The sequence below is a fragment of the Chlamydotis macqueenii genome, chromosome 5 (genome assembly GCF_036417535.1).
Source record: "Chlamydotis macqueenii isolate bChlMac1 chromosome 5, bChlMac1.mat, whole genome shotgun sequence".
Classification (NCBI taxonomy): domain Eukaryota; kingdom Metazoa; phylum Chordata; class Aves; order Otidiformes; family Otididae; genus Chlamydotis; species Chlamydotis macqueenii.
The window spans coordinates 45,936,130-45,948,599 of record NC_141560.1 but is presented as its reverse complement, the minus strand read 5'-3'; the positions used below and the strand labels follow the sequence as shown (position 1 = coordinate 45,948,599).

The window sequence follows — 12,470 nt, the reverse complement described above, 5'->3', positions numbered from 1 at the left end:
CATACGTGACACTTGATGTGCGGCTTCTGTGGACTCTGAAAGTCCCAAATTGGATACATTCTCAAAATGGATGACTCTCCCTTAAAAAAAAAAAAAAATCTCTAAAGACTTTGTAGAGCCATCTGCAGATAGGCTCAAGGGTTTATCTGTGGATAGCTCTACAGTCTTAAATTCTTTTTCATCTCTGCCCTGCATAGATACAGTACTAAAAACCAGGAGGTTTTAATGTTTTGCTTTCATCTCTCAGCTTCTCACCTTTTATTGGAAGGTTACAAACTCTCTTTTTGGATACTGGATTTGGGTGAGTTTTGCTACTGCAAAACTGTGATGGTAATATTTATATTTGAATGTAAAGCAATGAGATGCTTCAGTTCTAGCAAAAGGTTTTTAATGTATTTTCCTTGAGCTCGAAATAACTGTTCCTAGTACTTGCTTACAGTGTGGACCTTGTATCCTGAACCTCTCTGTTGCAAAGTTGACTGGGTTTGTTTCAAACGTACTCAGTGCAAATTCAAGCTGCTGTAGCCAACTGCTTTGAAACAGGAGGTGCAAGTACTAATGTTGTTTTATTAGGGATAGTGATCTTTTAGTTTTCCTGTTTCCCAGCAAGACTTTGTACCGCAGACCCATTTAACACTGACACTGCTTCTATCAGGTAAACTGAGCTGCTTCTCCTGACTACCAGGCTAGCGTCTGTTTGCTTTTGCATCTAAGTACACAAAGTTACTCTTCTGGGGGAACCTTCTTTCAAGCCCAGTTTATCTGTGTTGGAAAACTGCACTTCCTTAGCATTTTCTAAGCCTGTAAACCAAGATTTCAGTTTAGGGGGGCTGCTGCTTTGAATTATTTGCAAGCTTCCAAAAAAAAAAAAAAAAAAAAAAAGAATTTGAAGATGATTACCTCCTAGCCACTTGCCACTTTACAATTTTTTATTAGTCTTTATTTAGGATGTAGCTCACTAGTTTATAAATTTCCACTTTTTTTTTTTTTTTTTTTAATTCTAATGTGATCCTTCTAGGTAATGTGGTGCTATTTTGCACCTGGATCTTTTTAGTAGCAAAGATGTGCCCTTATAATTTAGATTAGTGTTTTCTTTGTGGAGCAAGATGCTGCATAAAGTCGGGCATCTCTCTAGCCTTTGGAGTTAATTAAGCTTTTGCTTCACCTGGTGAGGTTTTAGCTAATGATCTTATAGATGAGAAATCAGGTAAGTGTTGTCTTTCGGCTGTTGCTCAGGATAGTGCTGGTGTGCTTTCTGCCACCGAGTTGTCCTTTCTCTAGGGAAGGTATAAAAGTAGCTCTTCAGTGTTAGCAACCCAATGTCAGTGCAGTATCTACCAACACTTAGTGACAGGAATGAGAAAGGAAAAAAATGTCATTATGAGGTATGACTGAGGAACAGGAGATAGTAGTTTAAAAACCTGATATCAGGTGGAGCAATCAGAATGTATCCAGGCACATCAGTTTGAAATTGGGTCAGTTCTGCTCTTGGCAGGTTCCAGAGTAAAAAAATGTGGCAGTGGTGAGGTGGTGTGGGTGCTGAAAACGTGTAAGGATTTGTAGTGACTGGGCCAACAGTTGTAGGAAGAATTGGCTGAAGGCTGTCAGGGTAGGCAGACCTGGCTCAGGAAGTTTCTGAGCAACAAACTGTTGGAGCTTTGGATAATAAATTGAGGAAACATTACTATGTACTTTTTTTATTCATTATACCATTTCCTTCTTTATCTGCTACAGAATGAAAAATACTTGCATAGATGGATGTCTGGACAGACCTTGAATGACTGCTTACATGTCTTCATGCTTATTTTCAATAGTGGCACCTTAACCAAGTTTGAGACACTGTTTGGAGTCCTCTTCTGAGGATACCAGAGGTAGTGTTTCCTTCAAGGGGTTACCCATAAAAGTGTTTGCATTTCTGATGGTGTACATGTGAAGAATGTGGTTAAATAGCCTGTTTGTTTCCAAACAATCTCATCCTGTATTGTGCAGGAATGTGTAGAATGGGAACGTGTATCAGGAGGTCAGTTCTTCTTTACCACTTGTGCAAAAATTGGCACTTTTTTTTTTCAGTTATATTAGGTTCCCCTTCTGATGTATATTTTTTTTATACTGCCTTTGTTTGCCTGACAACTGTTTTTCTATGGGTATTGGTTTGAGACATGCCTGTGCCTCTACAGTCTGTTCTTGGATTGCCATCTGGATCTTTGAAAGAATCTGTCCCAGTATCTTCTGCAAAAGTTCAGTTTGCCTTTTTTTTGAGTACCACACGTGTACCATCCTGCTCTGTCACCGTTGTGACTATTGGTTTGTTCAGCCTCTCCACAGTGGTGAGGATGTTTTGTCGAGGCTTTGTCTGTTATCAACAATTTGTTTCTGAAATGATAGTATGGTTCCGGAAAATCATGTCTGCTTTTATTAGATTATCAGGATACTGGTGTGCATAGTTTGTCTCTTGCTAAATTACCAGAAGTCTTGGCTAAGGTCTTACAAGCCCTGTAAATTAGCTGGATGTGTGCAAGTTTAGGTTAAAACTTATTTGTAGGGTCAATACTGATCTTACCCGAAATTTTTAGTAAATGAGATTATTAAAACACTGGTGTGTCAGTATTAAGAAATGTGAAGGAGGTCTGCTGAACTTCCTTTCCCATCCTTGAGACCTTATGGATAGATGATAAATGACTGCTGCACAACTGATAACATGGTGGTGTAGTATTCAGTTCCCTACTAAGAACCATTGGAGGTACCAGTTCCAAAGACAAAACGTCAGATTCACTTGTGAATGTATTATCAAGAATGCTGGACGTGCTGGCAGGTATCATCAGCTCTTTCCGATCCTCTAGCTGCTGACTGCAAAAACTGGCTTGATACACTTCTTTTGCTCCCTGTGGCTTCCAAGTACCTCATTCAAACTGAAAGCTCTGTTAAGGAGTTGGAGATTTTCTCTTCTTGGACAGCAAGAGCCCAGTCACTGCTAGATATCCTGGATTAGGACATAGCCTGGTTGCTTCTTTCTCTGTTGCACTACATCTCAGAGTCTTTTTGGCAGATAAAACAAGGTTGTGTGCTACTCTCTATTCTAGCCCATCTGTTTGAGAACATCTTAATCCTTCTCAAGGTCAAGGTAATTCCATTTTCCATTGTTCATCCAGAGCAGAGCACACCTGTTCTCCTGTGCACCTTGTGCTCTGACTACTAGTACGAGCTTATGCAGAAGTGACTTAATGCTATTTGCATTGTCGTTTTATGTGGAACCATTTTATCAGGTGTGTCTACTAGTCTTTTCTCTGATGTAGTGGATCATCCTGCCTATCGCAGACTCTGGATCAGAGCACAGGGTATGCAGAAGTTATAGGATACTTGAACGCTTGTGTGAAATGGGGAGGGAAGGTTTGTCTTGCCCCGGCAGATGCCACCTGCTGACCAGTCTTGCATGTTTGCAGTGAGCAGCCACACAAAGACTGTGTCCTCTGGCCACACCAGTAGGCAATCTTCTAATTTTCATACGTTTTTATACACTGTACTACCCTCCCTCCATTCACAAAAGGTGTTGCATCTTTTTATAGGTGTGCTGCTTAACTACCTTAAATTTAACAGCTATTTGCTAATTTTCTAGAGGCTTGAAGAAGGGTCTTATATGAACAGTGGTGTGGGGGCGTTTTATTTTGGGGATTTTTTTTGTTTATAGCATTAGGTTTTTTTTATCTCATCCTCTCAGTATCCCTGTAGTGATTTCAGAAGGCTTCGAAGACGGATCGGTAACAATCCTAAGGAAGAGTGTTTAGTATATAAGGGCGGGTACCAATTAAGCAAATTTCTGAGGATGGTGTTTGGGTCTTTTAAACAGCTTACATTTTGTGAGACATCTGAGTGGCAGTGAAGACAGCTGCAGATCCCACAAAACAATTAAAAATGACATGTGTAAAAGTGTGTGACTTGGGCTTTGCCCACCCAGTCCACTTGCACATGTTAGATGTGCCTCTAAAGCTGCCTTTAATTCAGTGTCCTGTAAGAACTCGAATGTGTATGCTAAATATTAGAGCAGCTGTGTTCAAAAATAGACTGTTTCTACCCCCCCTAATGTTGAACTTGATTTTCTTCTGACGCGATCACAAGACTGCTGCTGCAGTAGGGGCTTAATGCTATTTACGTCGTCGTTTGACATAGCAACATCTCTCAGGGGATTTTTAAACAATGCAGCTGTTCAGGAGAGATGAAGAGGTTGAGGGTGGGGAGGGGGAAAAGGAGGAGAAATAATTCCATCTGCCATTAGGGCTATTGTGGGGGGGAGGGGAGGCAGCCAGTAAACCAGCGAGTTCAGTAGATTCATGATTCTGCATGAATGGATGGCAGGATCATGGGAGTCACGGCTTTCCCTTGAATGAGAAGGAGCATCATGGGAATCTGGCTGCTTCTAATCTTTTTGTGAATGATTCTTTTCCTTTAACATGGCACTACTTTTATGAATGACTCCAGGGGCAAAGTGCTGCAGAATCCTTATTTGACATGAGGTTGTATACAGGTTCCTTAAGGAATGCTGGAGTGGGAGTCAGGTGCAGCAAAACACAGAGATGCTGCAATGTTAAGCTACAGTTCTGCACTTTTGAAGTCTGAGAGGACGTTGTGCTGATTTTAATTCGATGTAATGAATTTAGCTTGATGGAAGCGGAATTGCTTTTTATATGAAGTGTTTTTAATACTTGCTTTCTTTTTCCATTTCAAAATGTAGTTGGCTATGTGCATTTTTCCTGCTCTGTTAAGGATGGAGACGACAGCATTTCAGAATTACTTTGGAGTGATTAAACTTGAAGTTCTGCACTTCTTGTTCACCCATATGTTCCCTTTTTTCTAAATACTCAAAAAGTTTTGTGGCACCAGAAGTGAGAATAGAAACAGAGGGCAATAAATAATTGTTTTGCTTGGTCTGAAGCAACTCATTTACCATTTGGCTTAAGTTGGAAAAAAAGTGTTCTTCTCAAGTTGTACTTGAACACTTTTGTGTATGTGCATTTTCAGATTTCTGCATTTTTATTTTTTTTTTTATTCTGGACAAACTTGTATAATTTGTTTTCTTGCCATCTTTGTCATCCCTTACAAACAAAATGCTGAATCATTTGAGAATTTATGTTCTCACCAGAAGTAGCTTAATGTTGCAAACTTCTTGTGCAGGTTATGTTAAAATTCAGGGTTCCTATTGCAGAGGCGAAAATGTTAATGTGTAATATTAGCTACTTAATGTTTTGTAAACCCATAATAACTGATGTATTCCCAATGGTAATCCAACTATTTCAAACTTAAACTTTTTTAAAACTTCTTTTTTTTTTTTCTAGAGGAGAAGTACAAAGTGGAAACAAAAGTCATTGTGGCAGACTTTGGAGAGAGAGAAGATATTTACAGTAGAATCAAAGCAGGATTGGAAGGCCTGGAGATTGGTGTTTTAGGTTTGTACCTAATCTTTCTAAATCTTTCACAGTGATGTTTCATCTTGACTTGCCTGCAAACTTTTTCCTGTATTGAGGTGTATTGAAACTAATTAACAAAAGCTAATGTTTGCCTGACAAAAACTGTTGCTGCACGCTTGATACGTTTTTTTAGCTTATTGTGGTTCCACTATACCAGGTGGTGCTTGCGTGTGTGCTTCCGTTCCAGGGACTGTGACACTTACTGAATGTTTTTGATGTGTATTTTGTGGTTGCTAAAGGCTCTTCATCTTATGACTGCATGCACAGTGACTTGACCTAATGCTGTCTTAGAACTTGGAAGCTCCAGATACTTAGATTGAGCTTAGCAGTAGAGAGCCCTGTGGGAGAACTGTTAACTTTTAATTATAGAGCTGTTGAAATTTAATCATTACAGTATAGCATCAAGTAACTGGCTCCTGCTTCAAAAGTTTTAAGCATGTTCTGGTTGTATTGGTAAGCTATGGTTCTTTTGCTGGTAGCAACACAATATGCACGAATATGGTTTCTGATATTGCAGGAGTGTAGGTGGTGTGGTAGCCCTTGAAAAAAAAAAGTGATCCATCCAGTTACATTGTTGAATGTAGAACTAAGATGATTTCAAGAAGATGTTTATCACAAGTTAAAAGGAGTTTAAATGTAACAGCAATTTACCTGAATCTTTTCTGAATAGCAATGTAAAGGCAGTTTCTTATCGGTTTTCTGGTTTTTTCCTTAGCACCACATATACCTGTGCATATCCTGTATTTCTACGGTTACTCTATATGGGGATGAGAACTGATGACAGTTAAACACAAGAAATGAAATTTTATAAAGTCGCATGGTTCAGAATCATTAGGGTTGGAGGGAACCTGTAAGGGTCATCTAGTCCAACCCCCCTGCAAGAAGCAGGGACATCTTCAACCAGATCAGATTGCTCAGAGCCCCATCCAACCTGGCCTTGAATGTTTCCAGGGATGGGGCATCCACCACCTCTCTGGGCAACCTGTGCCAGTGCTTCACCATTCTCACTGTAAAAAATTCTTCCTTATGTCTAGTCTGAATCTACCTTCCTCTATTTTAAAATCATTATCCCTTGTCCTGTCACAACAGGCCCTGCTAAAAATGCCTGTCTCTCTTACAATCCCATTTTATGTCATCTGATGAAGTACTTCTCAGTATAAAATTCATTTTACTAACCTGAAGTGCAGTAATTGGAGCTAGAACTGTTTTTTTTAAGAAGCATATTTCAAAATAAATTTGTTACATACATGATATACTAAATGAACTTTGTTGCTAATAGATGAATCTTATTGTGTGATATCTCCAAATAATGCCCAAGAAAACAGTGTATATAAAAACTCAATTAAAAAGTAACATTAAAAGATAAAGCCCAGATTACATACAACTCATGACATCCAGTATTTAATTGCTATAAAAATTCAAATCCATTGGAGTAACTGCAACTGCCAACAATGTGTTTTGTGTAAAGAGTAGTTGTGACAAAGCTGTGGATGCCACGTTTCTTGTTTCTGAAGCAAATAAGTTACAAAGAAACTTTGAAGATTAAAATTAACGTCTGTTCTAATCTGTCCTGTCAAAATCAACTCGGGCTTGCAAGCTGCCTGTCATGTAGCAATTGCTGCAGAATAGTGTATCACTCAAATGTCTTAAAACTCCAGCAAACCTTTTATTGTCTGAGGTATATATCCACGCTGGAAGGATTGTTATTATTTCTGATAAGGTTATGGTGATGCACAAAATAATGAAAATCTGACTGTATGTAGTCTTGCTCAAAGTGCGCACTGAAACAGTGCATGTGCCTCGAATTTTATGTAATCTTATTACAGGAAAACAAGCGTGTTCCTCAAACACAGCCTGGTTCTTGCTTTTATTTGCATGAGCCCCTTGACTAAAAACATGGTAAAAATAGCAACTAAATGCTCTGGAGTCGTGTATTCTCTAGCTGAGTTTCTTTGCTTTTTTTTTTTTTTTTTTTTCTTGCAGCTAATGCCAGTGCAGATTTACAGACACTTCTCTTCTAACTAATCACGAGCAGTTTTTTAGTGGATCTTGTGCTTGAGATCATCAGATTACATGACACATAGCTTTTTTTTCTTTTCTCCAGGTATAGCTGTATTAATATAAACTAGTTCCCAGTGTAATTTTTCAACACAGATGATTGCTACTCCAGAAAGACAGTATCTTAAGTTTTTTCATGGTAATTAATTTCATGCTTTAGTGCCTTACATTTAGAATTCTGTAGCATTTGTTGCAATCTGTAATACAGCTTTTGCTGATCTGTGTTTTTCGTGTTTGTGTGAGGGAAAACATTGGTTTAAATGAGAGCAGCCATAATGGATGAGTTCTCAGGTTCCAGGATATTTTCTTCTTTCAGATCTCGTCTGGAACAGTAGGTAGCATTGGTAGCACAGTAGGTAGAGAAGCATTGGTAGCACAGCATAGTTGCCAGTGGTCGATGCTGATTATTTTTTAACCTTATACTTAGACACAGGAGTTTCCATGTTCAAGATTGAGCTTCTGATTATATAGTTGCACACAGTCTAACTGAAGTACTTACAGATTGAAATCCTTGTAAACTTATTTGGAAGCTTCTTCTCACCCACATACGAAGGCTAAAAGAGTTTGCATAATGTTTTGCTGTGTGTTCAAAACAGCGTCTGTCAGTGACTTCGAACATGTGCTAGCTACAGCAATATGTTAAACAAGCAGAGGTAGGAAATCTTTCTTTTGCTGTTCTTAAATCCCTGTGATTATCTAAAGGAGTTTGAGCTGGATGGTGTCTTACCCTGTTGTTACCCAGATTTCTTTAGGTAAAATATGCCTGAACAAACTGAAAACAATTTTTTTTTAATGTTCTGTTCCAAACCAGAGCAAAGTATGATCTGATAGAAAATTATTGCTGAAAGTGGAAGGGTACGTATCTGGGACCCACTCTGCAGTAAGGGGTGTGAATTTTGTGTGACTGTGTCTGTAGCATGAATCATGTAAGTATTCTAAATTTAGAGAGAATAACCAAGGTTAGTCCCAAAACCCTGCCACAGTTCATAACCAAAATCCTTTCCAGAGAGATGGACTGAAAAATAGTTTATTTTAGGATGAAAAGAAGGAAAAAAAAATCTGGCTCAGTCTGGCAATAGCAAGACTGGACCTTCTTCCTTTTTTTTAAAGCTTTTCTCTCTTTCTAAATACAGCAAATGTCTGCTGGGAATTTGCCAGCTCCCTGTTCTCTTCAATTCCTGTATTTTTAAAGGTTATCTAAAAGTTAAAAATGTGAAACACACAACATGACTAATGAACTGAGGGTTTCCATAAATACACCAAGATGTGGACTAAAAGAGCTGTCATTCGAGGGAATCTCTGAGTGGAGTTCGGGCACTCTGCCAGAATCTTTCCTGCATGTCCTGCATCCCTGTTGATACTTACGTATCTTTCACATTGGACGTTAAAATAATAGCTCTTGGCAGAGGTGTAGGGGCTATTTTTTTAAATTTTATTTTATTAATTCAGTTTTTCTTTTTCAAAACACATCAATACCTTTTGATGGTGCTTCTTACCCCGCTGTAGACTCCTGCCCTGGAGGTGCACAGTGCCGCTGAGCAGACATAGCGCTTCGGGATTCTCTGGGGTGTAAGGCACTATATAAATGTAAAACGTTGCCACAGCAACCAGATGTCACACGATTCACTTGCGTAAGATGAACAACAGACACTTAGGAAAGGGAGATCCCATTTGTGCTTGCTTTTTTTGTTGTTGTTGTTTTTGTTTTTGTTTCTCCCTCTATATCAATATACTTTATTAAGTTTGAGACCAGCGAGGCTGCAGAGCAGCATTGTTCTCTGACGGTGCTGCAAGTTTTCCCCTGCTTGTGGTGGGGTTCGGGAACGGATACCGGTATCCGCTCTCGGAGAGGGAAACCTCGCCACGCTGAAGCGTTGCGAAAACGGGGTTGAAGCGACGAGCGCGTTCTCCGGGTTAGGCTTAGGCGCTGCCACCGGGGAGAGGCTGTGCCGGTGCGGGGGCTGGCGGCGGTGAGTCCCGGTGCGCCGGCTCCTTCCCCGGGCCGGGCCGGGCCCTCGCCGGGGGCGGGCGCTCCCCGCGGGAACTCCGCCTGGCGGTGCGGGGCGCGCGCCGCCCGGGCTCCTGCTGCCACCTGCCGGCCGCGCCGCGCGCACCGCTGCCGTGGCTTTCCCCCGCGGGAGGTGGGGGGGGGGGGGGGGGGCGGGGCAGGGGGACCGCTGGCAGCCGCGGAACGGAGCGACCGGCCGCGGAAGCGTCGGGGAGACTTGCCCGAAGAAAGACTTCTTTTTTTTCTTTTCTTTTCTTTTCTTTTTTTTTTTTTTTTTTTCCTTTTAAATATATAAAAATCTTATTTCACTTCGTTTGTCAAAACCCAGACATGCCACAGTTTGGCGTAATGTCCTGCCAGCACGGAGAGCTGGGGGCTGTTCCTGAGCGTGACACTCCTCGGCTTCGGGGCTGCAGAACTCCGCGCTGCAGCGATGTCACCCCTCTGCACTTGGACAGCCTGCGCTGGCATTTCTGAAAGAGGAGACGTTCTTCCCCTCTGCTCTGAGCAGTCAATGTGCTAAATACACCAGTGTTTAAACAACTGGAGAATTAACAGTTACATGTTTAAAATGGCTTGCGTATGCACTCTCACATTACACTTGTGTGTGTACAAGTGTATTTACAGTTCAGGAAACTCAGCTAAAAGGGTTAGAATGTTTTAGATGCAACATGTTAAGAGTATTGCTTGAAAATTGTCATTGATCAGAGCACAAGAAATCAGATGGCATCCAAGCACTCTAATTAAAACTTCCTGCTTTCGTTTCAGTCAACAATGTGGGAATTTCATATGTGTATCCTGAATATTTTCTTGATGTTCCAGACCTGGATAAGGTAAGTGCTTTTGTGGTACCTTCTAGTGTTCTCACTAGCACTAAACACTTACTGGATATGGCAAAAGTATTTAGGTTTGGTTAAGGTACCCAGGTAACAAGGTTTTCTGATTAGAATCAAGGGTTCAAAAAGCTGAGAGATTTACATAAGCAGCACAGCACAATTCAGATGCTGAACATCTTAGTTTTTTGTGTTGTGTGTTTTACATACTCTCCTTGCTTCTTCACTTTGTTTCTATTTCAGACAGATGCTCTGGGGTTGATATCTGAATACCACTCCTGTCCGTGGTCTCATGTGGCTGTCGTTCATGAACTGCTTTAGCTTTTGGGGGGGTTCTTAAGTGACTGAAGGGAAGCAAGCAACTTGAATGGAAACTGCATATTCCATAACACTGTTATGAAACTTCAATATGACCGTTTAAGACAACTCATAATGTAGGGACAATCTCTGTTACATTTGGTACATTGAAAACTCTGCTTATGAACAATCTCACTGGTGCATAATTTTGTTTCCAAAACCCCTGTAGCTCACTTTGTCAACTGTAGTTTTGTGTTTTCTGCTTAAGTATTGATAAACATATCTGGGTTTTGGTTCACCTTCAAATAAGCTTCATAATATGTAGAAAAAAAAAGTTGTTTTTTTTTTTTTTTTAAACCTGATGAATAAACTTTAAGTCACTAAAACACTGTTATGAAATGGTGAAGAGCAAAATATAGACATTGATTTAGAAACACGTCTAAAATATAAGAATTTACTGAAGTTCATAAATACTGCAAATAGTGTTAGGAAATACAGCGTCAATGTGATACATCTGTGTTGTTCTTTATTAGTATGAGCTACTAATCACAGATAAAACTTGCCCAAGATCAATTCACAGACTTTGCCTTGAAGGTCTGTCACTGTTCCTCATACTGAAGCAGGAAGGCAAGGAGTAAAAGTTGATGTATAAGTATAAGGTTTGATTTATCCTGGCAATTAAACCCAAATGATGTGTAAATATCGATCAAATAACTTAAAACAGAACAAAACCCAAAACTTTGTTTTCTTGCAGACTATCGACAGCATGATCAACATTAACGTCATGGCTGTTTGTAAGGTAAGTGTCCTGTTACCAACCCTTGTTTTTGATGTCTTAATTCAAAACCAGAAAACAATTGAAGTTCAGTTGTCTGAAGCAATTACTTTCACCTGTTGGACCAATCTTAGAGTAACTCAGAGGTGATGATTGTCGTATCAGACTGTTCTGATTGTTGTGTGAAATGTAATTTTTTTTGCAAAGATACTAATTAGCTATTTGGAAGAGCAGGGTATGTACACAAAACAACACTTAATGATTCATCATGCTTGTTGTTTTAGTCCTTCTTGTTAAATCATTCGTTCTTCTCCCCCTGTATCTGTGTTTCTTGGGGAGGGCAATCCTTATCTCTGCACACTTAAGGTTTTTGTACACTGTAGTGAGAGGACACTTAAATATTTTTGTGCGAAATATATGAGCAAGAAGGAAAACCAAGTTCCCAGAATACTGCATTAACTTTTGCAGTAGTTACCTTCCCTTTTTTATATTTAAACTGAAGTTTTTATTGGGAAGAAATCAACCTGACTTCAGGCTAAAACATATGGGTGTTTCCTTGTTTATTAACATGAGGCCTGTTCAAAAATTGGATTTTCGTCGTAGTATTTCAAAGCTTAAAAGGGGCAGAGGGAATAGCAGCTGCTTACATGACACAGGGAGTCAGTGTATTACCAGAGGGAGCTGAAGAAACTCCTTGTGATTATTCGCTGCTAAACCTTAACTTTCTCCTCTTATGCATAACAAAACTTGCATCTCCAGTGGTTGAAGGTTAACCTTTTCCCTGAAAGCCAAAATATTAGGTGTTTCAAAGCTGGCTCAAAAGATTTTACTTTCTTGCAGCTGTTCTGATTACGTCAAGTACTAAATTCATCTAGTATGCTGCTCTTGGGGAGTCTAGAATGTGTGTTGTTTCCATATGAGGAGGCACAGGACTTCTTGAAACAATGCTGCTGTAAGATTTTCACACCTTATTAAAACATAGGCAAACAGCAAAAATGCAACCCTTGCATGACTGAATGGGATTGTTAATATCAGCTTGC

The 12,470-nt window shown here is 39.9% G+C and overlaps 1 protein-coding gene across 1 annotated transcript in view; it reads left to right on the top strand.

Moving 5' to 3' along the window:
* The window catches only part of HSD17B12 (hydroxysteroid 17-beta dehydrogenase 12), an 88,698-nt gene that overhangs the window by 47,790 nt on the left and 28,438 nt on the right, over positions 1–12,470 (top strand). The window contains exons 4-6 of the mRNA XM_086749979.1: positions 5,328–5,438; positions 10,294–10,358; positions 11,410–11,454. Coding sequence (XP_086606105.1) covers positions 5,328–5,438; positions 10,294–10,358; positions 11,410–11,454 — 221 coding nt within the window. The remainder of the gene's footprint in view (positions 1–5,327; positions 5,439–10,293; positions 10,359–11,409; positions 11,455–12,470) is intronic.